Here is a 27,187-nt window from a genome sequence, read left to right as displayed (position 1 = left end):
TACTGTCCACCAGGGTGTAGGAGATGTAGAATCTGGTCCTAGCTGTGCTTTCAATAATCTCAGGCAAGTTTGCCATCTATAAAACAGAACAGAGAAGGAAGTCGTTTTGTAAATTCTAATGTCCGAAGAGTCAGATTGTCTATTCTCCCCACCATGGAGAGGTTTGGAGCCATCCTGGAAGACAGTTCAGGGTTTAATGGGGGAGAATCCCAATGTCCAGGAGCCAGAGGAGATAATGAATGAGGCAGGAACAGAAAGGCTGAAGAAGAGAGGACTCCACCCTCCCATAGGCCAGACACACTGCATGATGCCCAGCAGCAACTCCAGCCTGCCCCTGACCGCCCACTGGCTTGGCCCTGCTTCCCTGGGGTTATTGATCGAGGTAATTCTTCCCCAGAGCCTGAAGGAGACCACCTATGATCAATAAATAGCAATGGTGGCATTCCCTGAGCACTTCCTATCTGCAGGTGCTGTGCTTGGCTACAGGGACCAATAGATCCAGTCAGACCCCTTCTCAAGGAGTTCACAGTCCCTCAGCAGAGACATACACGTAAACAGCTAATGCTAATGCAAGTACACATGAATATTCAATAGGTAGAAACACAGCCTTCGTGCTCTGGGAGCAAAGAGGGAACATTTGCCAGAAACCTTGAAAGTAGTATGAGAGAGTAGGGGAAGGGCATTCCACTGAAGGAATAGTGTAAGCAAAGACATGAGGTATGAAGTGCAGGTCTCATTCTCTGAAGGGCAAACAGCTCAGTGAGGTTAACTCCAAGCAAGTCCCGAGGGCAATAGTGAGAGATGAGGCTTGAAAAGTAGGTTGAGGTTCAAAGCCAGACCATGGGGGCCTTGAATGCCAGGATGAGGAGTTAGATAGTGGAAGGCAGGTGGCGTGTGAGCCCCGGGGACTCATAAATGGAGCCAAGTGAGGGGGTGCCCTGACTCCCACCGAGAGAACGAGAGAACGTGCCCTGAGTTCACCCATCAAACAAGCAGCATCTTGCCCTCGAAGATTTCCCAGCTTGACAGTTCCGGCTCTACTATCCTTCCCTCCCCCAGCCAGCCCTATAAGTGGATCCAGATGGTCATTCCTATTTTAGGTCGGTGTGTGTGTTGAGGGGAGGGGTAGCTATGAATCCTATCAATCCTTTCCTGAGCTGCCTGTTAGTGGAGCTTCTTCCAGGACCCTGCTGTGATCCTCTGAGCCTGGAAGGAAGTGTTAGTCTGATGGAGATTTCCCATCTGTCTGTGGGTGATAGAGGTGGCAGCAGCAGAGGAGGCAAGGCACAGGCTAGGGAGGCTTTTACGTTGGGTGGGAAACCCAGGTGATGTGTGCATGTGAGATGGGGCCTGTGGAGAGACTGAGAGGTGGCGAGGGGAGAAGCCTGGGAGAGAGCCCCAGAGAAGTCAGAGGAGCTGGTTTCTTTCTCCAGGTACCTGGCCATCTTTATGCCTACGCTTCTGCAGCTGCCTAGGCCAAGGAGCTAAGGATCTTTGACTAGACGCTACTCCCAAGCACTGTGCCCAGCAACCTCCATGGGCCCCTTAAAAAAGCTTAGGACACCAAGAGGTAGCAGATGATAAAGACAGGCCCCTGTCCTAGGACAGTCTGTAGCCAGCATATGATACCAAGTTTATAAGTGTGTGCCATTTCATTCATTTTTGCAAATATTTATTAAGCAGATGCAGATGCTATTCTGCTAGAGACTACTAGGCACTAGGTTTACAGAAGTAAACAAATGTATTATCTGCCCTCAAGGAGTTTCCAGCCTAGTGTGGGATTCCAAAAATACAGTTAAAAATGTGCTTTGAAGGAAAAGAACAGGATGTCCCAAGGGAGATTAACAGGGGCCTTCTGATTTATCTTGGGAAGGACTCTCTGAGAAAGCCACATTTAATCTAAGACTTGAAGGATAAATAGAAGTTAGCCAGCGTGGGCAGCCCCGGTGGCTTAGTGGTTTACCAGGTTTACCACCGCCTTCGGCCCAGGGCGGGATTCTGGAGACCAGGGATCTAGTCCCACGTCAGGCTCCCTGCAGGGAGCCTGCTTCTCCCTCTGCCTTGTATCTCTGCCTCTGTATGTGTGGGTCTCTCATGAATAAATAAATAAAATCTTAAAAAAAAAAAAGTTAGCCAGCTTAAGAGGGGGGTGGGAACATTCAGCAGAGGAGTGTGTGCCAAGTCCCTGGGGGCATGAAAGAGTGTGGTACACGAGAGGAACTGAAAAAGAAGCCAGGGTGGCTATAGTGTAGTGAACAACAACAAAAAAAAGGTCTGATGATGCAGGGCCTTGCAAGCCATGGTAAGATATTTGTGTTTTGTCCTAAGTACAATGAGAAGCCACTAAAGGCTGTCAAGAGTAAAGGTGGTACTTGTGTTAGTACTACCACATTTGTGGCAGACCCTAAGAAAAACTTACTTTGGTTATTTATTCACCCATATACACAATATGTGACTAACGGGCGCCCACCAGCCAGAATTATGGATTGACTGTGATGACGGAAGAATATCTAAGGCAAAGACCTTCCTCAGAGCCTGTGATCCAGAAGAGATTACCTATCTTGATTGAATCAAGAAGTAATGTAATTTATTCATCAACAAACATATACTGCACACCTAATAAATTCCAAACTCTGTGCTAGATGCTGGTTGTTGGTCTTCAAGGATTCCACACTACACATGGGTCACAGGAGGGGCACAAACCTACTCAAAAATTTTTGAGAACATTAGAATCATTTTCAGCTGTGATATCTGTAAGGCCTTTATAAAACATCCATTCAGTCATTAAAACACATCTAGTGGGCATCTGCTCTGTACTAGGAGCTAGGCTAAGTACTGAAATCGAGGAGTTTAGAGTTCCATAACAGATATGTAACAGGACAGCAGGCTTTCTATAGGTCAGCATTGAGAGGGTAATTCAGTGGAAGAAAAAGACGTTCCCAAGAAGGCATAGCTCCCGTTTTTCTGATTTTGTCCCTACCTCCTCCTAGCCTGATTTTTAGCTGCTGTCTTCCTTCTCATCCCACATTTCCCCTTCCCATCCCAGCGGATTCCATTTTCTTTGGCTATCTTGGCATCCTTTAGAAAGCCCCCAAAACCCAAGATTTAAGCCTGCCTGCCTTATACTGGTTGTGTGTGATCTCAATTAATGAACTTCTTGAGCCTCAGTTTTTCCATTTGCGCCACGAAGGGTTCGGATCACATCTAAGGTTTGTGATTGCAACCAAGGTGATATTCACAGTCCTGTACCCTGCGCTCTGCAAAGCCTTTTCTTTCTTTGCACGGCTGCACGCATCCCCGCACCCCCAACCTCTGTGCCACCTGGCCAACACCAAGACGGCCCAGACAGCTCCCGGCAAGTCTCCCCTGCTCCTAGCACACCACACGGCATCTTAGTCTGGCCTTCCTCTGCGCCACCACCTCGTGAGAGACCACAGAATGAAAAGGGCAAGGGACACAGACTCGGGTTCGAGCGTGGCCACTCACCGCACCTCTTGAGCCTCAGTTTCTCACTTGCAACCTGGGGGAAACACCTAAACTCGCTTGTCAAACCAGTTTATGGGGGTTAAAAGCAATGTATGTCCAGTGCTTGGCCCCTCAGGAAGCGCTCAATAAATAGCGACGGCATCGCGCCTCCTGGGAGGCCTCACGTTCTGAAGCACGGAGCTCTCGGTCTGGCTCCCGCGCCAGACTGCGCGCTGCCTGAGGGCATCTCTCCCTCCGCGCGGTCGTGCGGCCGCAAACCCGCGAGGCTGGCCGGCGCCGAGGCACGGGGCCCCGCAGGCCCGGCCCAGAGGCTTGCGGCCCCGATTCCCAGGGGGAAGGCAAAGCCGGCGGACCCCACCTCCAGGAAGTGACGCCACGGGGCGAGCGGCGCCGGAGCCCGGGGCCCGCCGGAGCGGGGGGCGCGCAGCATGGCGGAAGCGGAAGGGAGTTCGCCGCTCCTGTTGCCGCCGCCGCCGCCCCCACCCGGGATGGCGGAAGTGGAGGCACCGACGGCGGCCGAGACGGACAAGAAGCAATTCAGCGGCTCGGGCAGCAGCGCCATGGACGTGGACCGGAGCCGCTTCCCCTACTGCGTGGTGTGGACGCCCATCCCGGTGCTCACGTGAGTCTCGCCCGGCGTCCGCCGAGGGACGGGGAGAGTCGGGGGGGCGGGGAGGGCCGGGCCAAGCCTGCGGCTCCGACGTGCTGCAAGTCCTTCCCTCGGGTCCGGCCCGCACCCCTCGCCCAGTCACAGAACCCCGTCACCTGCGCCGTGCCAGTTTCTGATGACAGATGGGACTCGCTCCTCGCCCTCATGACACCTGGTGTAGTCAGGGAGAAGGACGGTTGTAGAGCGGCGGAAAAGGTCCTGTGTGTCTGGGAAGCGCAGGACCTGTGGGCGTACGGAAGAGGGGCCCCTCACCGGGGCTGAGGAGACACCTTCACTCATTCACTGCTTTATTCGTTCATTGAGCAAATGCTTGCTGATCACTTCTTTATACGCAAGACAGTCCAGAGGCGAGAGCCGGGAGTGTGGCTGGGACCACACTGCCTCCTGAGATGTCAACAGTGACGAGGGCCCCCAGAGATCTGGGAGTCCAGCGCTTTGTCTCCCAGGTGATGAGGCTGGAGATCACACGCAATTTCAGTTGCAAAGCGAGGTTAGGTCCCAGGATGTCTGCCTCCCAAGGCAGCGCGCCTTCCTTGACCTCCTTCTTTGTCAGGAGAGAGAGCAGGTGCTCCTGGGTTGGGGGAGCTGGTTTGCTCTCCTCCCTCAGCCTTGTCAACTGCTAAAAACCACACCTCACAGTGCTGGACCATTGCTCAAGTTCTTTCACACCTATTTCCTCTGAATGTCACGGTCATTTTCTAAGGTAGTAATTTCACAGATGATGACACTGAGCTTCCGCTTTACCATTAAAGGTCTTGGTCAGGTTCACATGCCAGTGAGCAAGGGCATCCCAAACTCAGTCGACTTTCTGACTCCATAACATGCTCTCTTTTGATTGCCTCCCCTCACCTGATGAGATAAATTTGTTCCCTGTATCATAAACAGCCAAGTGGTGTGGAGAAGGGATCATTTTTCTGGCCTTATATGTTGATGATCCAAAAATGACTTTTTGTATTATGTTAAAATACTTCACTTGCTTGTGTTTTCAAATGTTTATGCATTTGGTTTAAAAGTTTTCAAGTCTGAATCCTTTAAAAATAAAAATGTTAAGAAAGTGTGTTCATTCATTCATTCATTCATTCAGTGTTCTTGTAATACATTTGCTAAGTTGACTCCTTTGTGCCTAGAGTAGTTCAAAGTGATAAAAACATAAAGTGACAAATGAAGCAGATAGGATCCTTGCTGTCACAGAGTTTAAATCATGGTGAAAGGAGATAGTAAACAAGTAAGCTAATAAAGTGCTTCTGATAGTGACTAGTGCTATGAAGAAAATAAAATGTTAACATGAGAATAACTGGAAGGGGTATTCAAGGAATATATCGGTTTTATTGAAAACCTGTCTTTTTTTTCTTAAGACCTCTTTGGTTTTTCCCTGTTCTCAGAAACACATTCATAGAATCCCTCTTTTCCAGAGACCTGGTAACAACATCAGGTGGAGGCATCATGATCCCCAGTCAGCTGGGCAGGAACAGCTCACACCCCATTTCTGTTCTCACCTATGTGCATGTGTTCATAAAATAAATAAGCCAGAGTTCCCCCGTCAAACCTCCAGCAGAAGGGGGAGACAGAGAGGAACTAACCATCGCAGTGCATCGTGATGATAGCTGACCTAGAGTGCAGAACTAGGAATAGATGTGGCACAAGGAACTGTCTGTCATCTGTCTTTGGAAAGGGGATCAAAGAGGAGGCAAATGAATCCAAGGATCTGTCCACCCCTCAAAGATGTTGATAATTCTGCATGAAAAGCCAGATAATAGCTACTGCTACTAATAAAAGCAGCTAAGATTGAATACATGCTCTGTTCTGGACTCTATTCTAAGCATTTTATATTCATTATCTCAGTCCTTATGTCAACCTAATGAAAATAGATACTGTCATCCCCATTTTGTAGATGAGGAAATAAAGGCTTAGAAGCCAGCGTGAGGCTCTTTCCACTGAGATAGTCTACCAGGTGGAGCTCTCCAAGGTTAGGAACTTCCTAACTTCTTTCCTTCCTTCCTCCCTTCCTTCAATGAGTAATTATTGAGGATCTATTATGTACTGGGTCTGAGTAGACAGTAGTCCACAAAGCAGCTTTGGAGTTTGCCTTCATGGTGCTTCCAGACTGACAAATACTTAGAGAGTTTCTTCTCTGAGGCTTCCCTAGGCTGAGGGCTCTGCTGTTGTCTCCAGCCTTTACTCTGATTTCCGGCACAGCTGTGGTATGTGGGTTACTGGTCAAACCCAGACCTTCTCCCCATCCAGATGAAAGGAACTGAGATGGGGGTGGAGGGTGGTTTCTGAAATCAGGGTCTGAGAAAAGCCAGAGGAGTTACTTTCCCATAATTCTGAGTGTCTAGCCTATAGCCACCATAGCTCTTTAGCAACTTATTCTATGCCAGTCCAGCCAATTAGATAGCAAGTACTTATCGAGCACTTCATGGTAACGACATTGAGCAACTACAAATGCAAGGAAGTGTGTTAAGCACTTCGCAAACATAGCCTGTTAATCCTCAGAGTAGCCCCACATTGAGGTATTTATTACTATCCACCTCTCACTGACAAAGTTGGGAATGAGTAACTTGCCCAAAACAAAGTCAAGATTCAACCCAGCTCTGAATTCAGAGCCTGACTTCACTAAAAAATTCAGGACATTCCGTCATTCATCATTTATCAGTCAATGAATTCTTAGCTCCAGCTGCATGCCAGGCACTGTTCTGGGGACTGTAACAAATAAGGAAATCCCTGCTTTCTTGGAGTTTATCTACTAGTGGGGAAAGACAGTATCCCTGTGAGTAAACAAGATTAATTTCAGATAGTAGTAGATACTATGAAGAAATTAAAGCAGAGTGATGAGATCTGGGATTCCTGGGGTGGTATGTGGCTGCTCTAAAAACCATGGTCAGGGAAAACCTCCCAATTGAACAGTCAAGCTGAGGCCTAAATAATGAGAAGCAGCCAGCTGTGTGAAGCTCTGGAGGAAGAGTGTTTCAGACAGAGGCAAATGCAAAAAGCATTGAAGTGGGAAGATTTGGTGTGTTTGAGGAACCTGAAGCAGGCAATGTAGCTAGAAAGAGGGGTGAGGTGATATCAAGGAATAAGCAAACCCAAACTGTTGGAAGGAATTTTAAGTATATTTTAAGTATAACAGGAAGCCATTAATGAGTGTTAAGCAAGGGAACAGTGGAACCTGGATTATGTTCCCAAGACACGGCTCTGGCCACATCATCCTTTCAGATGCCCGGGAAGCAGACCTAGGAAGGCCTTTGTCCCATTGGTCATAAAACTGCCCAGCGTTCTTTTTAAGGATCTTTTGAATCCATCTGCGTCTCAGCCACCTTACCACCCACCAATACTCTAGTCAGGATCACCATCATCTCTTGCCAGTATTCCAAAACAGTCTCTGAACTGGCTGCCTTTCTTCCCTCCACTCTTGGTCCCCTCACGTCCTCCAGACACATGCAGCACTTTGATGCTTTGGAGTTTTGCTTTCTGCCTGATGACAGACATCCTGTCCTTTCACGGGTCAGGGTTGAAAGTCACCTCCTCTGCAAAGCTTTTGCTGACTGCTCCATCCCCTAATGATTGCTTCCTTGAGCCAAACCTTGAGAGGTTTTACCTCTCCCTAGCAGGATGCAGCTTTCAAACCAGCACTCGGCCACTGGCCTTGTAATGAGTTCTCTCCCCACCCCCTCCCCACGAGTCCTCAAACTGGATCAGTCTGTTCAGCACCTACACCCTTGTAGTACCATGGTTCTCATGCCCTAGACAGATCAGGGGTTCCTATATGTTTTGCATATTGGGGTCCAACTGAGATTTGGTTTTTTAAAAATTTGGGCTTTAAGTTCCTGGAATACACCGTGCTTTTGTCTTCATTATCCTTCCACCTATTGTTACTTCATCATCTCTTAAGAGCAGCCATCCCTGAAACCCTTCCCCCACCAACAGATTGGTTTCAGTGTCTCCCTCTCACACTTTTTGTAACTTTTTTTTTTAAGATTTATTTATTTATTCATGATAGACATAGAGAGAGAGAAAGGCAGAAGACACAGGCAGAGGGAGAAGCAGGCCCCATGCCGGGAGCCCGACGTGGGACTCGATCCCGGGACTCCAGGATCGCGCCCTGGGCCAAAGGCAGGCGCCAAGCAGCTGAGCCACCCAGGGATCCCTACAGTGTTTGTTATGTCTCAATAAAAAAGTTACAAAAAGGGGATCCCTGGGTGGCGCAGCGGTTTGGCGCCTGCCTTTGGCCCAGGGCGCGATCCTGGAGTCCCGGGATCGAGTCCCACGTCGGGCTCCCGGCATGGGGCCTGCTTCTCCCTCTGCCTGTGTCTTCTGCCTTTCTCTCTCTCTATGTCTATCATGAATAAATAAATAAATCTTAAAAAAATAACAAACACTGTAAAGTGGACAAATCTTAAGTATGTGGTTCAGTGAATTATTGTATATGTATATACTCATGTCACCCAGGTGAAGATAGAGAGCATTTCCAGTACCAAAGGACTCCCTTGTGCCAGTTAATTCTGTCACAGAAATCACCCCTCTTTTCCCCTCTAGCACCATAGGTTAGTTTTGCCTCTTATAGTTTATATAAGCAGAGTATTTTTTTTAAGATTTTATTTATTCATGAGAGACACAGAAAGAGCAAGGCAAAGACATAGGCAGAGGGAGAAGTAGGCTCCCTGCAGGGAGCTCGACCTTGGAACTCCAGGATCATGCCCGGAGCCAAAGGCTGATGCCCAACCACTGAGCCACCCAGGCGTCCCCATATAAGCAGAGTATTATTCATGGACTTTCGTGAAAGGTTTCTTTCACTGCCTAATGCCTGTGAGAAGATGTGTTGTGTGTAGCAGAAGTATATTCTTTTTTTTTAATATTTTATTTATTTATTCATAGAGACAGAGAGGGAGAGAGAGAGAGGCAGAGACACAGGCAGAGGGAGAAGCAGGCACCATACAGAGAGCCTGACGTGGGACTCGATCCAGGGTCTCCAGGATCATGCCCCGGGCTGCAGGCGGCGCTAAACCGCTGTGCCACCGGGGCTGCCCCTCTTTTTTTATTGTTACATACATTTAATTTCATGACTATACCCTAATTTACTTACTCATTTTGCTATTGTTGAACATATGGATTATTTCTAGTTATTTTTTTAAAAGATTTTATTTATTTTTTTTATTTATTCATGATAGAGAGAGAGGCAGAGACACAGGCAGAGGGAGAAGCAGGCTCCATGCCGGGAGCCCGACGCGGGACTCGATCCCAGGACTCCAGGATCGTGCCCTGGGCCAAAGGCAGGCACCAAACCGCTGAGCCACCCAGGGATCCCTTCTAGTTATTTTTAAAAGCAACTTTATTGGGAGAGGTGGAGAGGAGGATGGGTTAAACAAGTGACAGGTATTAAGCTGGGCACCTGTTTCAATGAGCACCAGCTGTTGTATGTAAGTGATGAATCACTAAATCCTACACTTGAAACTAATATTGCACTGTACATTAACTAGCTGGAATTTAAATAAAAACTTGGGGGGAAGACATCAACTTTATTGGGATATAATTTATATACAATAAAGTACATACATTTTAAATGTGCAGTTCAGTGAGTTCTGACAATGTTATTTTGAGCTATGCTGAATGAAGATGCTATGAGTATTCTTGTACCTGGCATCGGTGGACATTTGTTTCACCTGAGTGTCCACTCTTAAATGGGATTGCTGAGGCATAGAGTAACTGCTGGTTTTTGAAGGCAGTAGAAACATTTCCAGTTGCCCCCCAGCCTCCCCATACTCCATGTTACCATCCCTATGGTTTAGCCATTCTTAGGGTGCAGTGGTATTCCACTGTGGTGTTCGTTTGCACTCACCCCTCTTCTGTCCTTCCCCAGCCTCCCAGCCTCGCTAACTGGCACTCATTGCACAATATTCACATACTCTCACACTGGATGGAGTGTCCCCAGTGTCTTTCTGACCAGCTGAAAGACACCCTAAGCTCTGTCCCTTCCCTGTCTTTTTTCGCAGGTGGTTTTTCCCCATCATCGGCCACATGGGCATCTGCACATCCACAGGAGTCATTCGGGATTTTGCTGGCCCCTACTTTGTCTCGGTGAGTTCCCGTCTGGCCTCCCTCCAGTGAGTTCCAAGGCTTACGTGGAAGACTGGCCTGTCCTACCTGAGGCGGCTTTCCAGTCTGCCCAAGGCCCAGGAGAATGTAGGTACCAGACAGTCCTGGCACTGGCCCTCTGCTCTTCACCAGTGTTTGACCCCTCTCCCCCTTCTCTTGCCTCCAGGACAGGCCAGGAGGGCAGTGTGGCCAGAAGGATTCTTAAGTAACTGACCCAGTCCTTTGCCCATCCCTGGGGTACCAAGACATGGGGGGGTTAGAGGCAAGAGTGGAGAGTCAGACCATCCAGGAACCACATCTCTGGACCTTCAGAAGGTGGGAGTCACAAGGTGGGGACACGGGAGGCTGATGTGGTTCTCTGGGTGTGACCATGGAGAAGAGGGGGTGGGGCTTATAGAATGGAGCAGCTGTGTTCTTAGGGGATGTGCTCAAGATGGGTACAGTGGGCCTGTTCCAGATGAGCAGCAGCATCCTGCCTGTTGCCAGGGCATAGCTTTATCTCCATCAGAGGCTGGAATGAAGGGATGTGATGGTACCAGTCTGTTTGTATTAATAGTTGTCATGACCATCTTAACATGACAAAGGTGTTTTGCTCTTATATATTCTTATCATAATTCATCTTTGACCAGCTCTGTCAGCTGGGTCTTCTTGATTCTGAACCCAAAATCTGCCCCAGCCCTTGTATGGCAGGTCTGGAGCTTGGATGAAACATCCCTCATAGGAAGTATTCCCCAACCCCTAGACTTGCTCTGAATGATTCAGTCAGGTTACCAGACAGAGAAGAGCCTCTGTGGGCCACTGTTGTCGGGTCAGGTCAGAGAGTGTTGTCATTTATACCACAGAGGAAACTGCCTCCCCGTGAGCAATGTGAGATTGATCAGAGAACTTGGAGCAAATGAGGGCTAGAGAGAGTGAGAGAATTATACCTGGGAGCCACACAGAAGGGCAGTCGTGACTGGCCCTCCAAGTGTTTGGTTCCCGAGTGCAGAGCTCTGTGCAGTCCTGCTGAAATGCTGCCTTCTCACAGAAAAGCTGCTGCTGGCACTTTAAATGCTGTGCCAGCCCCAGAGCAGGGCCCAGATGCCACTTCTGCCCTCCTGACATACCCCCTTCTTAATCACTGCACTTCCACTGCTGGCCAGTCCTGTCTGCCAGGCTAGATGCAGGTCCTCCACTGACTTCTGCTCTTGTCCCTCAACAGGAAGACAACATGGCCTTTGGGAAGCCCGCCAAGTAAGTGATGAGCACCCATGTGACTAGCCTTAGGGCCAGGCCTTCTGGGACACAGTGAGAGTCAGCACCCCGAGAATGGGATGAGGGGAAGGATAGCCAGGCTCTCCTAGAGCAAACAGCGTGTGCCAAGCATCTCGTGCACCAGTCCCTGGCTGGGTCTTCACCCACAGACCATCTAGAGTTTGCCTCAGTTCTACAAGGTTGTATTCAGGTCCGTTGGAAGGATGAGGAAAGAAAAGGGTCACAATCATACGGGAAGTGGCAGAGCTGAGACTCATACCCAGGTATCTCATTCCAAAATCTAGATTCTTCTCCTCAGAAATAAACAAGCCATTTAAGGTATAAAGGAGGCACTGCTTGGAACTCAGCTGGAAATTTCTGGTTAGAATAAAAGTAGTCAGGCCCTCTGGGAGCTATTGGTATGTCTGGGTGTTTGGAATTATTGGTCTTCGTTTTTTTCTCTTTTTTTTTTTTTTTTTTTAAGTGATCTCTACACCCAGCATGAGGTTTAAACTCAAAACCCCCAAGATCAAGAGTTACATGCTTCACCAACTGAGCCAACTCGTCACCCCTTAATTTTTTTCTGTCTTGGGGGCCCACTCAGCTGTGGGCCTGGTGACAATGTCTCTGTCATCAGTATGCTTAGAACAGCCCCTGTGGTCTGGGGCTGCCCCTGGTGAGTCAGGCCCCAGGGAGGAGTTGGTATCCCGCACAGCAGAGGCAGTCTGGAACTGGTTCCCCAACACTTGCTGACTTCTACAGGCAGGTGGAAATGTTGGCCAGGGACCTCTGGGCTGGATATCTGCTGCCAGGCTGTTTTTTTAAAGGCACCTGTTTCCAGACAGGAGCCCCTGCGCAGCCAGCCACAGGACAGGCACAGCCTCTAGGCTCCTCCACCAAGCTGTTCCCCACACAGCAGCCAGAGGGCGCCCTGCCCTCCCAGCACTTCCCATCTGGAGACCCTCTGGGCCCTCTGCCCCTTGGCATAGGCACTCTCACCCAACTCGAGGTCTGTGAGCTTCTAGCTCCACGGGCTCTTCTCCCATTCACCCTAGTCTTGTGTGGGGAAGGGAGGGGCAGAGAGCATGCTGCCTGTGAATAAACTCAAAGTGACATTCAGGTCCCCCACCATGTGGCCTCACCTGCATCTCCTGATTCCCCTTCCAGTGTTCTGTCACTCTGTTCCTATCTCTGACCCCTCCAGCCGTGCCCAGTCACTTAACTCCTGGTACATGCTGCACAATTTTGTGCCTCTCCCTCCATTCACACTGTGCCCTCTGCCTAGAATGCCCATTCCCTCTTCTGTACATGGCCAACCCCTCTTCCTTCAAACTAGATTCAGATGTCACCCCCGAAGCCTCTCATACTCCCCCATATCATCTCCAGGATTCACATGGCATCAGGCACGTCACACCATGTTGTCCACTTTGTGGCTCTTTTCCTGGACTTGCCTCACCCCTGCAGCCTCAGCACACACTCAGGGCCCTGCACAGAGCAGGTGTCCAGAACATTTGTGAGGCTATCTGTAAGAGAGGTGAGCCAATGCTCAGAACCCCCTCTCTCCTCCCAGGTACTGGAAGTTGGACCCTGCTCAGGTGTACGCTAGCGGGCCCAATGCGTGGGACACAGCTGTGCACGACGCCTCTGAGGAGTACAAGCACCGCATGGTAGGTGGGCTGTTCCTGATCACAGGAACTGGGGTGGGAGTTCCCCCACAGCCCAGCCTAAAGCAACCCTTCCTGCATCTCTAGCACAGTCTCTGCTGTGACAACTGTCACTCACATGTGGCGTTGGCCTTGAACTTGATGCGCTATAACAACAGCACCAACTGGAACATGGTGACGCTCTGCTTCTTCTGCCTGCTGTATGGGAAGTACGTCAGGTGAGCTATCCACCCGTAACTCACTTCTGGGGCTGCTCTCCCAAGGATCCCATCAGGGCCATTTGTGGAGTCCTGCAGCGAACAGGGACAAAGCAATTGCTGTTTGGAACCATGAGGGTTCTAGAGTAACTAGCTGAGATCCTGGTGGAAAGGAAGGTGACCATGCTGAAGTCTGTGCAATCTCAGCCACCTGCCTTGGCCTCTCTAAGCTGCAACTGCCCCTGGTCAAATGGAGGTAATGATTCTGGCTCCTTGGAGGGGCTGAGAGCCCACAGAGCCCTGTGCTCAGGTCAGGTGAACATGGAGACCCTTCAAGGAGGGGGTGGTAACTGCCCTACAGGATCCCTTCCCACCCTTCCTCATCAGAGGCAGGGTTCTGGGCAGGTGGGCCTTAGTGGTGGCCTGGGAGGACCTTTGAAGCCACAGGCTCAACCTGTAAGATCAAAGGCATTTTGACCTCAATTCTTAGGTTGAGGGAGCTCAGAGAGGTTGAGTGATTCACCCACCTGGGAGCCAGCACATGCCTGGTCTCACCTCGAAGCCTCTCTAAGCTTCTCGCTAGCTGTATGCATCATTAAGAGCTTCTGAAACGGAGACTCTTAGGGGTCTTTTTTTTTTTAAGTCCCAAAGTCTTTTAGAAGTCCCCAGAGAAGACCGTAACCATGGTCACACACAGACTGAGGCAGAGCCCTGACTCCCAGCCCCTCAGCTCTGGCCACACCATCATGCGCTAACTTGCTGATCCCTCCCCTCCCAGTGGACCTCTTGAGAGGGCAGCCCTTGGCTTCCACACCAAGAGTGAAGAGTTCCCCAGAGAGGGGTGATTGTGGATAGAGCAGTGAAGCCCAGAGAGGGTGGACACATCTCTTGTACTTGCTCAGTGAGATGTCAGATGCTACCAGGAACCTGGAACAGCCCTTGCCCGGGACTGTAATTGGCAGCCCTACAGCCCTACAGCTGAGCCAGGCTGGGCCCATTCCCTTGACTGACCAAATGTGGGGGTGGAGGAGTGGTTCCAGGAGCTTCCTCAGGAGCAGCAGCCCCATCTGGGTCAGTGGGCAAACAGGACTCTGTGAAACATACCCCACTCATCGGGTCTTCCTATTCAGACTCCTCTCTCTCTTCTCTGTCAGTGTCGGGGCTTTCGTGAAGACCTGGCTGCCCTTCGTCCTCCTCCTGGGCATCATCCTAACTGTCAGTCTCGTCTTCAACCTTCGGTGATGGCTGCGTCATGGCCCTGAGCCCACCAGATTCCTGAACAGACAGTTGCCACCCCTTTTGGTTCCAGATTCTTTCTTCTTGCCCCAAAAGGCAGGGATGGGTTTGCTGGTTAGACCCAGGGGTCTGGGCTAGACGGGATTGAATAGGGACTGAAGACAAGGGGGGTGGGGGTGTTTGCTTAGCGCTTCTCACTGGTCACTAAGAAGCTCCCTGTCCCCTCCTCCCCAGGCTTGTGAGCCCTGCCCTTGAGGCACCCTCTTTGTTCATCTGTTGGAAAGGCCTTAGCTTCCCTCTGTAGAGCTGCTCCTGCCACTGCCTGCTGGGCTTCCTCTGCCTCAGCCCAGTGCCTGATGGGGAAAGGGAGCACATTTGGACCACCGGACAAGGCAGCACAGGGGGCCAGAGCTGGAATTGGAGAACATCTGCCTGCCAGGGCTCTGGTCCCAGGGCAGGTGGAGTATACTAAGAAGTCTCCACAAGCTAATCTGCCCTAGGACTTTCACCACTAGACTCTAGAATGATCTAGTAGGGCTGGATGGGCCCCCGATCAGATGTCTGCCAGAAGCTGCACTAGGGGCAGTGTGCCCCATCTCCTGGCACCCTCCAGCCCATGTAGCCCCTGCTTCCCACTCACCCTGGGCTTCCCAGCACTTGAGCCCATCTTCCCCTGCAGTTGGGGGCCTGGGCTCCCCCAGCCAGCCTGGAGAGATGAGTGATGGCTGACAAGTCCAGGGTGACCACCCATAGACCAGAGCAGTGGAAACAAAGCTTGGGTCCCACCCCAGGTACAGGCCTCACCTGGGGGCACTGGTGATGGTGCCCCATAGGTCCAGGATGTGGTGGGGGGCATCAGAGCAGCCAGTGCCCAGGTAGCTGGAGGGGAGCTGTTTCCTCCCACCTGCCACTGGCGCCCCCTGTCTTCAAGTTGTGGAAAGGGCGTGTGCTGCCCCTCACTTCTGCTCTGTGGATTCCTTGCGGGGCTCCCTGGGCAGGGCAATAAAGAGTTTGACTCCAGACTGTGTCTTGTCCTTGTTTCTCCCTCCAGTGGCCCCTGGCCCCTCGAGCTCGTTTCTTCTTGATGTCCTTGAGTACCTCTGCCCCCTGGCGAGGGCTCTGGTTGCCAGGGCCATGGTTGAGTCCTCATCCAGTGCCTACGTCAGGCAGAGCTTACAGAGAGGTCCGCCTCCCTCAGGTCCCTCCTGCCCTGGGTCCAGGCTGTGGGAGCCCCCACCTTTCCACATGCACCATTCCAGAGCTTTCTCCTCCAGGCAGGTGAGTATTGAAACCCTCCTGTATTTCCTGTTGGGAAGAACTGGCAGTAGCATTGGGAGGTGGGGCTGTGCAGACCAGCGCCCTGGACCTGTCGGGTGCACAGCTGGGGATAAGCCAAGGTGATCACCCCGGCCTCTGGCCTCTCCATGTCCATCGGTCATATTGCCAAGTTCCTCATGCCCACCCCCAGTGATCAGGTCACTGCCCTGCCCTCCAACAAGACAGCAGAGACTGCTCATTTCTGGTCCTTTGCCTCCCACCTGTTGAAATTGTGGCCCTCCTTTCCAAGGCTTGGTGTAAAAGCCACTTCCTTGGTGACGTCTCTCCTAACCTTGCCATGTGTCATGTGTCATTTTAGTTGAACTAGCAAAGAATTTGGTCTCTGAATCCTGAGGGCCTTTTGTGTTCCTCCTGAGGGTGGCCTTGAGGACAGCCCTAGCTGCTCTGGAAGGGTCTATCAGCTTATCCCAGACCCTGCAGTGCTGGGGTTTCTCCAGAGCAAGAGAGATGTGCCCCCTCCCTTCTCCATAACGATTCCATTTTCAAAAATCTGTTCTGCATGTATATTGGGGTCCAGCTGAGAGTTGGTTGTGGGGAGGAAGAGTTCCAGGATAGAGGACAACCACAGCAAAATGGATAGAGAAAGCAATAAGGCCTGCCCCCGCCCAGCAGAACTTTAAAATTAGCCTGGGGGAAACAGGATACAGAGAGGTGCCATAAAAATCACCAGGTTACTGAGTGCTCAGTGTGTGCTAGGCCTCATCAGAAAGTCCTTTACCCTCACCACAGCCCCATGAGTTTGGGGCTATTGTCCCCATTTTACAGATGAAGTGAGCGCAGAGAGGTAAAGTGCTTTGCTCAAGGACACAGAAGCAGGAAGACTGGAACCATGTTCAAGCCCAGTAGCCTAGTTCCAGAGGCCCCACTCAGAACCACCATGTGGGCAAAGCACAGGGGGTAAGGTGGGGAGGGGCTCTTCTCCAAAGGACTGGGTGCTATGACCTAAGAGAAGGGAGAATGGATGCTGGAGGCAAGCCAAGGGACACTCCTTAGAGCAGTCCCAGGAGATGTCTGTTGTCACTGCCCTGGTTTTATAAAGGCAGACAGTGAGGCCTACAGATTGTCACTGATCCAAGTCCACTGGGGACCACATGGCAGAGCCAGAAGTTTAAGCCAGACCTGTTGGCCTCCAGGCCCCCTCCCCCCTCACCTAAGCTCCTTGCATAGTGTGGAGGCAGGGGAGCCCAGGGAGGGGTGGGGTGGGAGGGGCAGTGGCAAGTGGGGAGGGACAAGGGAGCATCAAGGGAAGTGGAGCCTTTGGGTAGGCCCCTAAGGATGTGGGTGGCAAGGACACCAGAGCTACCCTTACCTTGCAGCTATGAGAGTCAGGCCTAGGAGTGGGGCAGCCAAAGAGTTAGTCAAAGGGCCTCAGGGAGGCCAGGCTTTTTGGGAGGACTTTGGAACCAGAGGGTCACCCTGCTTGTCTGTCAGCACCTTCCAAAGCTGAGGAATCACAGATAAAAGTAGGGCTCAGAAAGGGCCTCCAACAGCCTTGTGCAGGCAGGACCAGAGGGGCTGAATGGAGGCCAGGAGATAGGGAAGAGGAGGACTCCAGAAGAGGCTGGGCCGGTACTGACTGACACTTGGGCAGTAGGAGAGCAAAAGTGATGGGGGACAGATGGGGATGGGGGGCAGGGGGCAGGCAGTCTGGGCACTGGCAGCAAGCAGCAGGAGGCCGGGGGCTGTTCAGAGCAATGGGAACTTGGAAATAAAATTTGGTTGGGGGTGGAGGATACAGAGTTAGGGGGCAGCGCGGCTGGGCTGTGGCCAGCACTTCCTGGGAGTTGCATATGGATATAGGGAGGGACAGCGATTGCCAAAATGTACCGTGTCTGAGAGGGGACACCTGGCACCTCCTATGCGCTGGCTGGGCAATTTCTTGCCCCCTGGAATAGGCTCTTCACACCACTGCCCATAGTTTGCATAGGAGGAAATCGCAGCTCAGCGTGGTTGAGACACCTACTTAAGGTCACACAGTGGCAGAGAAGGAAATCTACTCAGGGTCGAAATCTACTCAGGGTTGTCTGCCTGCAGTCAGCAATCGTTCCTTGACTCTGCTTCTTAGAAAGGTTTCTAACCTTGCTTTCAAAGCAAGTTCCTATCAGCAACTCAGCAGTCAGGGTGGGGCGGCCACCCATTCCACAGATGAGGCAACCAAGGCTCTGAGGGGTTGGTGCCTGCCCTGCTCCCAGGAGTTACAGAATCAGTCTGCAGCAGGGCTGGGGCCAAGCCTCAGGTGTCTCTCACCCACCAGATCAGCTCTGGGTTCTCTGAAAGCCAAGGCTGGCGTACACCCCAAGGGTGCCAGGAGTCCAGGCCCGGTTTTGCATCAGGCCCTGCTAAGAAGGTGTTTCCTCCTCCTCCTCCTCCTCCCCGGGCAGCTGCTCACTGGTGGCTGGTTGAGTCAGCCTTAGTCCCTCTCTGCTCTTCTCCAGAAGTTCTGCCCTGAAACTCGGCTGCCAGGAGTGCAGGAGAGCGTGGGTCACCCTGCGGAGGTGTCTGATCCATACTGGACCCCTACAGGTAACACACCTCAAGGCCAGTTCCCTGCCAGCGTCCCAAGGGGCAGATGCTCCCACCTGGTATCCTGGGTACCTTTTGGGGCCTTGGGGGTCCAGGGAGGTGGGAGCAGGTCTGGGACTGGAACATATTGACCAATGGGAATGTCCTATAGTGTTGAAATAGAGTGGGAGGACGGGACACTGAATTCCGCCTCTAGGAGAAGGAACTTCAGGGAGGGCTTACTGCTGGGGACCCTCGGCTCAGATGCCCACAGCTGAGCCCAGGCAGGCCTGCTGAGCAAGGGCAGGGTCCGGTCTGCAGGACGTCCCCCACCTCCACCTGCAAACACACACTCCGCCCGCCGGTGGTCCCTGGGGCACCAGAGCACACACCACCACACAGCCCGTCACACAGCCAGCATAGGGAGAAATCTACAATGCACGAACCACACAGTGCTGTCACCCAGAAAGTTACTGAACGCAGACAACAGTCACCCACGCGGCATTGCATTGTGACATGATGCATTGACACACATGCGGTGACACAATATTCACATCCACAGAACAAACAGCCTCAAAGACCCCACGGTATGCAGACACGTGTGCCATACTCAGACTCTCACAAGGGCACAACATAACACAGAGACCTCAGCACAGGCTTGTGCACCACGCCACAGAAGAGCCCCCAGCCGCGCATTTGCAGCACCCAGCACTTTGAGCACGCAGATGTTCAGGAAGTGTTGTTAATATGGGGCAGCCAGGCATTCACACAGGGTTAGACACAGTTCTACCCCTAGACAGGAACCCTAAGCTCCCTGGTGAGGGTGAGGCAGCAGAGGGAGAGCGCTCTCTCGGGCTCAGACACTGACTCAGCTGGGAGGGCACAGCTCAGGCAGCAGCGGGCACAAGCCAGGACTTGCCTGTAGAGATCCCTCTTCCATCTCAGTCCTGCCTGTCCCTGGACCTGGCATGGGAGGGGGTGGGAGGGGCAGCAGGGGAGGAGACTGCCCGGTGGGCTCGGGCCATGCCTCCATTCCGCCAGTGGCTCAGTCATGGGCCCCTTGCCACGTCCACATGCCCCTCAGAGCTGGGCGAATGTTTTCCTTCCGGAGTCACCATGGTACCTGGGCAGCCTGAGCTGCTTTGCAGCACTTGGCCTCCACCCCTGGGACCCCAGCCAGGTCCTGGGTTGGGGGAAGGGGGAGAACCAATGTGGCCAGAGCAGAGGGGCCCCAGGATCCAGGCAAGAGGGTAGGGCTGGCAATGGGGACATCCCTGGCTGGAGGCCTCAGTGGGAGTGGGTACAGTGGTTACCTCAGGGGGGAGGAAGTGGAGGTGTAGGCTGGGGAGGAGGTTGCCTCAGACAGGAAGGCCAAATGGGACAGGGCAGGGTGGAGGTGAAGGGTGGAAGGAGGGAACCCATATTGGGAGCTTCCCAGGGTGGGGGGCTATGGAGGGGGGAGCAGATATGTGTGTGCACCTGTGTGTGTGTGTGTATGTGCATGCACATAAGTGTATTTCTGCATTCGGTTAATCAAACTTTTACCAACCGTCTATTGTGTGCAACGTATGGGCTTCTGAGGTGAGGCCCTGTCCCTGTCTTCAAGGAGCTCATGATCCAGTTGGTGGAGGGGCGATATGTATGCAGAAGTCTGTGTGACCCGTGCGTATCTCGGGTTGTGTTTTTGTCCCCAAGTTCTATATTCTGTGGAGCCTTGTATGCAGGTTTAAGAGTGTACATCTCTTGGTGTGGGCATGGGCCTAGCACTAAGACTGCATTGGGTCCTGAGCGGGGGAATGGGCATGCACGTGCCTGTCTATGCGGCTATCCGTGTGCGCATGTGACCGAGTGTGCATCTCGCTGTGGGTGGATGTGTCTACATGTACCAGCGTGTGTGCATCTATGACTCTGCACACACCAGCTCCCTTAACCATCTTCAAGTGTGTCCGTGTGTTCATGAGCCAGCGTATGCACAGGTCCATGGGTGTATCTGATGGCACCTTGATCTCAGCCTTCCTGGAGTTGTACCATGCCCACCACCTGGGCATGTATTTGGGCAGAAAAGAGCAGTCAGCTCCAGGATGTGCCCTGTATTTGACTTGCCCCTTGATCTGCTCCCAGGGAACCACGCGTGCCCTGCTGGGGCACTGCCCCAGCTGATGCCCCAGAGGGGCCACCCATCTCAAGAGGGGCTGTGGGCCCTGCCCAGCCTCCCCATGGCGCATGAGCCAGAGCCTGAGGCTGATGGCCTGTTGGACCTCAGCTTCCTGACGGAGGAGGAGCAGGAGGCCATTGCCGATGTCCTGAAGCGAGATGCCCACCTTCGCCAGTTGGAGGAGGGCCGGGTCAGGTGAGGCAGGGCAGAGGAGCTGGGGAGGACAGGGCCTCGGGCACTGGGAGCTCAAGTGCACCCCTGCCCTCTCCCAGTATGTGGCCTGTCAGATATCTGGGTGGTTCCTGTTTTTGCCCACTGGTCACCTCCGCCCTTAACCCATGCAGCTCTCTACCTCTCCCAAGGTGGCTGCACCAGCTCCCTTACCAGCCTTCCTGCCCGCAGGCTTGTCCTCTCTGACCACTGGTCATACTGCAGCCCGAGCTCCCAGATATGTCCGTAATATGCCCTGCTGAGGGACGCCTGGGTGGCTCAGACATTGAGTGCCTGCCTTTGGCTCAGGGCATGATCCCCGAGTCCCCGGATCAAGTCCCACAGAGGGCTCCCCACAGGGAGCCTGCTTATCCCTCTGCCTGTGCCTCTCCCTCTCTCTCTCCCTCTCTCTCTGTGTCTCTCATGGATGGATAAATAAAAATATTAAAAAAAATAATCCCCTGTTGAAACCGCCCATGGTTCCTCAGCACCTTGCTTCAGGGGCAAGTTCCTAAGCGTGTTCCACAAAGCCTCCCTGATGAGTTCCCTGCCAGCCTCCCCCATCTCATCCTCCACCAGTAACCCCCACCCCTGACAGACATACACAGAGTATCCACTAGAGCCACTCAGGTGCTTCAGAGTCCCTGAACACATTCACTTCTATACTGTTCCTTCTTCCTGGAAGAACACAGTGGCAGAGGAACATGGGGCTTACCAGGAGTATTTGGAGACAGACAGACACCTCTTGGCTATGTAACCTTGGGCAACTCAGCTGACCTCCCCAGCACCACTCTCCTCATCTGTAAAATGGGACTAAGGAGCACTATCTCATAGAATTAGAAGGAGAGATTATGCACAGTAGTCATTTATTTATTTTGACAGAGTGTGTGTGTGTGTGTGAACACAAGCAGGGGGAGTGTCAGGCTCCCCATACAGCAGGGAGCCCGATGCGGGGCTCAATCCCAGGACCCTGGGATCATGACCTGAAGGCAGACACTTAACTGACTGAGCCACCCAGGTGCCCCCACAGTAGTCGTTTAATGAATAATTACTCTCCTTCTCTGCCTGGAGAACTCCAATTTGTCCTTCAAGAAGCAATTCAAACGTCACCTCCTCTGGGAAGCCCTCTTGGATTCCCACAGGCAAAGCTGGCCTTTGTCATATCCATCATGGCACCCACCTCATTATAGTGTACTTGTCTATTCTGGAACCAGTCTCCCCATCAACCTGAGCTCCTTGATCCAGAGTAAGCATTGAGTCTGATTTGCTGTTGTGTCCCTGGCCCCAGGTACAGGGCCTGGCACAGAGTGGGTGGCAGAAATGTTGGTTGGGTGACAGTCATGCCCTCCCTCATCCTCTAGCAAGCTCCGGGCCTCGGTGGCAGACCCTGGGCAGCTGAAGATCCTGACAGGAGACTGGTTCCAGGAAGCACGCTCACAACGGCACCACCATGCCCACTTTGGCTCTGATCTTGTCCGAGCCTCTATCCGCAGAAAGAAGAGCTCCATGGGTGAGAGGAGATCCCCGGGATGGGGCTGGCGTCATACAGGCCAGGGCACTGGGTGTACACGGACAGGAAGAGAGGGCCCCTGGTAATGTGTCTCTGGGTGGGCACCACCCCTCAATGAGCTCCGGGCAGTGAGTGAACAGTTCCAAAGGCCAGACTCCCTGAGACCAAGGGTTCACAGAACTTCTCACCCAGGCACAGGAGATCAGGCTCCAGGCAGCGATGGGGAGGCTGAAGCTGCTGAGAAAGATGCTGAAGAGGAGGTGGAGTCCAGGTGAGGCAGCCTGGCAGGGAGAGGAGAGAAGGGTGTCTACTAGTCCCCTGGGGCCTCTCCCCTGACAACCACTTCTCCCTTCTCCTAGGCTCCCCATGGACAAGGCACCCCAAGAGATGCTCAGCAAGGCTAAGGTGAGTAATGAGTAACAGAATGAGCTAAGCAGTGGGCCTCCAATGCTGCTCAGGTGGAAGTGGGATGTGAGACTCAGGAAACCCTCGTCTGGGCACTGTCATCGTCCTCTGTCAAATGGGGTTATGGACCTGGCCTCTAAGGGAATCTCAGAAGCTGGCTATTAGGGGTGGTGGGGGACTGTGCTGGGTGAGTTTCAGGTCTCAGGTACTGTCTGCCACCCATGGGACCCTGGGAGTCAGGCGGAGCAGCGCCTGAGCATGAGGAGGTGTGAAGGACAGGCCCAACTGGTCCTGCAGCTGGTTGCCAGCCCTGCCCTGAGCACTGTGCCCAATAAATCTGGGGTAACCAGCTGGAGCCTCTGGCGGCTGACCCCATTGTGACCTTTGACCGCTTCATCACTAGTTTCCCCACACACACACCCTTTGCTTCTTTCAGGAACCTGATTTTCCCTCACCATATGTCCCCCTAAAGGCTTCAGATCAGGAGGAAGAGCCCCAAGCCCAGGAAGGTGAGTAGGAGGGTGAGTGTTGGGGAGTACAGAGAGGTTTCAGGGATCGGAGGCGGCTCTAAGTGACCCCAAACTGTGTTCCCCTTCCTTCACCTTCCAATTCTCTCCTTGGTTCCTGCCCATGCGTGTGTGTGCGCGCGCGTGTGTGTGCGTGCGTGGGTGTGGGTGTGGGTGTGTGGTCTCCAGGGGTTTCCCGCAGCACCGGACCTGAATCTGCAGGTCACAGGGATTGCAAACCAGTCCCTCCCAATCTGCTTAGGGCGGGCAGGAGAGGGCCAGGCTCAGGAGCTTATGCCCCACCCCAGCCCCGGGCCCCGGGGACCCGCAGGTCTCGGCGGAGGAGGCGGACCCGGAGCCGGAGCCGCGGTCGCGCGGAGAGGAGCCGCCGCCACCCCCAGCCCAGGTAGGCGGGGGGCCCGCGGCTGCTCCCAAGACCCGGAGCGGATTCTGGGCGGGGAGTGCCCCGCCCCAGGCTGAGAGCCGTCGGGGGAGGGGCTGGGAGAGAGAGGGCGCCCAGTCACTCCCCACCCCCAGACCCAGGCGGCGCCCGAGATCCTGGAGAACGGGGAAGAGGCTCCGGGGCCCGGCTCCTCAGTCGACCGCATGCTCAGCAGCAGCTCCTCCGTGTCCAGCCTCAACTCCTCCACGGTGAGGGGTGAGGGGTGAGGGGTGAGGGGTGAGGGGTGAGGGCTAGGGCCGGGGGGCAGAGGAGACGGGTGGGCGACGCCTTCCCTGCAGATCCCGCGCGTCGCCCCGGCCTGAACTCTCCCTCGCCCCCGACCGGAGCGCCCCGACCGCCACGCCCACGCCCTCCCGGCCCCCCAGCCCTGACTTCCACCCCCTCCCGCAGCTGAGCGGCAGCCAGCTGAGCCTGTCCGGGGAGGCCGAGGCGGGCGCGGTGCAGGTGCGCGGCTCCGTGCACTTCGCGCTGCGCTACGAGCCGGGCCCCGCCGAGCTGCGCGTGCACGTGATCCAGTGCCAGGGCCTGGCGGCCGCGCGCCGCCGCCGCTCGGACCCGTGAGTGCCGGACCCGCTCTCACCGCCCCGCCCCACCGCTCTCCTTGGCCTCAGTTTCCTTGTCTTCAAAATGGGACTATCAACGTCCTTGGGAGGCGTGGGGGTTGAGTGAGCGAACTCCTGGACAGCCCTGCTCGGGAAGCTGTGCTCCGGGCTGGGGCCGGGGAGGCCCCCCGGGTGGGGGTAGGAGCTGGGGGGGCCCCCCACTAAGCCCGGGTCCTCCTCACCCCTGCCCCGCCCCAGCTACGTCAAAAGCTACCTCCTCCCGGATAAGCAGAGCAAGCGCAAGACCACAGTGAAGAAACGGAATCTGAACCCGGTCTTCAACGAGATCCTGCGGGTGAGGCTGCGAGACCGGGCGGCCCCCCATTAATGAACCGGACGCCCCTTTCCCCGGGGGCCGGGTGGCAGGGGCAGCCGTAGTATGGTCGTTCCCCGTCGCTCCGATCCTCCGTTCTGCGGGAGGAACGGCAGGGAGGCCCTCCGTCCACGCGTTCTCCAGTGGGCCCGTCTCGGGGTGGGCATGGCGCTAGTCTAGACCCCCACTAAGGCCCCTCGCGGCTCCCCTGGATTCCCTCGTGCAGGGAGCGCTGTAGGACAAGCCCCCGTCCACACGGAGCGCTGAGGCGGGGGCCAGGCGCGACGGTCCCTTACAGCGCACCCCCTGTCCCCAGTACTCCATCCCGCAGGCCGAGCTCCGGGGCCGCGTGCTGAGCCTGTCCGTGTGGCACCGCGAAAGCCTGGGTCGCAACATCTTTCTGGGCGAAGTCGAAGTGCCTCTCGACACGTGGGACTGGGACTCTGAGCCCACCTGGCTCCCCCTGCAGTCCCGGGTGAGGCAGCCAGGCCGCGGAGGGTGGCCCTGCCGCCTAGGTCTCCTGCACCCCGCCGCGCTTCCTCCAGCCCCCTCAGACACCGCCTGACCCTTCACCTCCCCCTCGGCCTCACCTCCCCCAGGACGGCCTGTTCGGTCCCCTCCGCCCCCCCCCCCGCCTGACTACCCCCCCTCGGTGTCCGGAGACCCCGCCCCTTCACAGCCCCTTTCCCTGGGGCGGGCTCCCGCCCTGACCCGAAAACCTCTCGCAGGGCCCGCCCTCTCCCGACGACCTCCCCAGCCGCGGGCTGCTCTCCCTGTCCCTCAAGTACGTCCCCGCCAGCTCCGAGGGTGAGTGACCGCCCCGAGAGGGGCCACACGGACGGACCCTGGGAGGAGGGGGCCTCCGGTCCTGCTACGGTGGCGGTGGCGGGGGCGGGGGCAGCGTGGGGCAGCGGGGCCTGAGCTGAGCCTCTCCGGTGGCGGGGGCGGGGGCAGCGTGGGGCAGCCTGGCCTGAGCTGAGCCTCTCCGCAGGCCCGGGACTGCCCCCCAGTGGGGAGCTGCATTTCTGGGTGAAGGAAGCTCAGGACCTCGTGCCTCTGCGCTCAGGAACCCTGGATACCTACGTACAGTGGTGAGGGGCATGGAGACCTCCCCACTTCCCTTCCTCCACCGGCCCCCCATGTGCTCTGGAGCTCCCCACCTCTGACAAACCCCTCCTAATCAACCACCGGTGATACCCTGCTCCCCCACCACAGTGAACGGGACAACTTGAGCAAAAGCCTGGAATCAGGAAAGTCAAACACATCCTTGAGGAGTTGCATTTCAGAGTGACTGACACCCATAGGACTCGGAGAACTGAGGCTGGGATCTGGGAGGTCACAGGGACTCTTCCATGAAAAGACTTGGAAGGCCAGGCCTTGGGGTTTGGCCCTGAACTTAAAGTTCAATAGTTTTCAAAGTAAGCTCTGGGGGACCTCTAGGGGTGCCTCCAGGTGCTACCCCACACTTAGAGAGTGAAATGCTGAGTTAGGTGGATCAGGTTCTAAGTTCCTAGCCCTGATTCCACCACAGACGTTGTGCTTTTACTTCTGAGCAATATTTTGTCTTGCAGAAAGGGTTGGGAGGCTTTAAAAAGTTTGAAAACTACTGGGGGCAACAGGAAGCCAATGAAGGGAATTGTACAGGGAAGTAGCAGAACTGTATTTCTGTATTCTGTGGGGTCCTGTGAATAACAGCTGTCACTTTTAAAGACAAGAGGCCTGAGAGGGGGCTGCCCAAAGGTCCACAAGTAGTGAAGGTCTGAGGCTGGGTCCCAGGCAGGAGCCAGAGGACACAGACATTGTGAGGGAGAATGGGGAAGATCTGGTGACTGGCTGGTCCTGGGGAGTGGGAGGGGATAGCCACCTGACTGCTCCCTCCCGCACAGTTCAGTGCTGCCTGATGACAGCCGGGCCAGCCGCCAAAGGACAAGGGTGGTACGGCGCAGCCTCAGCCCTGTGTTCAACCACACCATGGTTTACGATGGCTTCGGGCCTGCTGACCTGCGCCAGGCCTGTGCCGAGTTGTCCCTCTGGGACCAGGGGGCCCTGGCCAGCCGCCAGCTGGGGGGCACACGCCTCAGCCTGGGCACCGGTGAGTAGGGCTGGGCCCTGGGAAGATCTGACACCAAGAGACAGGGGCTCAGTGTGTGGCCCTGGGCATTTCTCTGCCCTTTGCCGAGCACTGGTGTCCACTGAGAACTGCCTGCAGTTCAGAATCTGGGACCAGGCAGGTGTTCCTTGGGACCTAGAATGTCCAACGCAACCATGCCCTTTACCCCTGTCGGCACATATCCAGGCAGCAGCTATGGCCTCCAGGTGCCCTGGATGGACTCCACATCAGAGGAGAGGCAGCTGTGGCAGACGCTCCTGGAACGACCGTGTGAGTGGGTGGATGGCCTTCTGCCCCTCAGAACCAACCTGGTCCCCAGGACATAGCTGCCCTGCAAGCCCCACCAGACTCCTCTCCAGACCCCCCCATCTCAGGGCCTGCCCTTGGCTAAAACCAATAAAGTCTATTCAAAGGGCAGCGAGGGGCTGATGTCTGTTTTTGGGCAGCAAGACTGATGGCAGGAAAGGGTAAGGTTAGTGAAGGGGAACAGGTGA

At 54.4% G+C, this 27,187-nt stretch overlaps 2 protein-coding genes across 3 annotated transcripts; both read left to right on the top strand.

The window, feature by feature from the left end:
• The first annotated feature begins 3,853 nt into the window (after nt 1-3,853).
• TMEM222 (transmembrane protein 222) lies at nt 3,854-15,599 on the top strand. Of its 2 annotated transcripts, XM_072827609.1 has the most exons (7): nt 3,854-4,108; nt 9,325-9,426; nt 10,147-10,231; nt 11,451-11,482; nt 13,053-13,149; nt 13,234-13,364; nt 14,498-15,599. In XM_072827609.1, the coding sequence occupies exons 1-7, from the start codon at nt 3,915-3,917 to the stop codon at nt 14,583-14,585; spliced, it is 729 nt and encodes a 242-aa protein (XP_072683710.1). In that variant the 5' UTR covers nt 3,854-3,914; the 3' UTR covers nt 14,586-15,599. The 2 variants fall into 2 exon arrangements, with proteins under 2 accessions (XP_072683710.1, XP_072683711.1); XM_072827610.1 differs by lacking the exon at nt 9,325-9,426 and having other exon boundaries at nt 3,861-4,108.
• A 2,612-nt stretch (nt 15,600-18,211) lies between these two features.
• Nucleotides 18,212-27,110, top strand: SYTL1 (synaptotagmin like 1). Its single transcript, XM_072827603.1, has 15 exons — nt 18,212-18,440; nt 20,541-20,769; nt 22,146-22,294; nt 22,487-22,565; nt 22,654-22,699; nt 23,136-23,208; nt 23,514-23,611; nt 23,743-23,856; nt 24,059-24,225; nt 24,469-24,565; nt 24,900-25,058; nt 25,312-25,390; nt 25,575-25,674; nt 26,470-26,675; nt 26,880-27,110. Exons 2-15 carry the CDS (start codon nt 20,579-20,581, stop codon nt 27,017-27,019), a joined length of 1,698 nt encoding a protein of 565 aa, XP_072683704.1. The 5' UTR covers nt 18,212-18,440; nt 20,541-20,578; the 3' UTR covers nt 27,020-27,110.
• Nucleotides 27,111-27,187: the final 77 nt, after the last annotated feature.

The sequence above is a fragment of the Canis lupus genome, chromosome 5 (assembly GCF_048164855.1).
Source record: "Canis lupus baileyi chromosome 5, mCanLup2.hap1, whole genome shotgun sequence".
Classification (NCBI taxonomy): domain Eukaryota; kingdom Metazoa; phylum Chordata; class Mammalia; order Carnivora; family Canidae; genus Canis; species Canis lupus.
The sequence above is the reverse complement of the archived record's forward strand: the minus strand, read 5'-3'. Positions and strand labels throughout refer to the sequence as shown.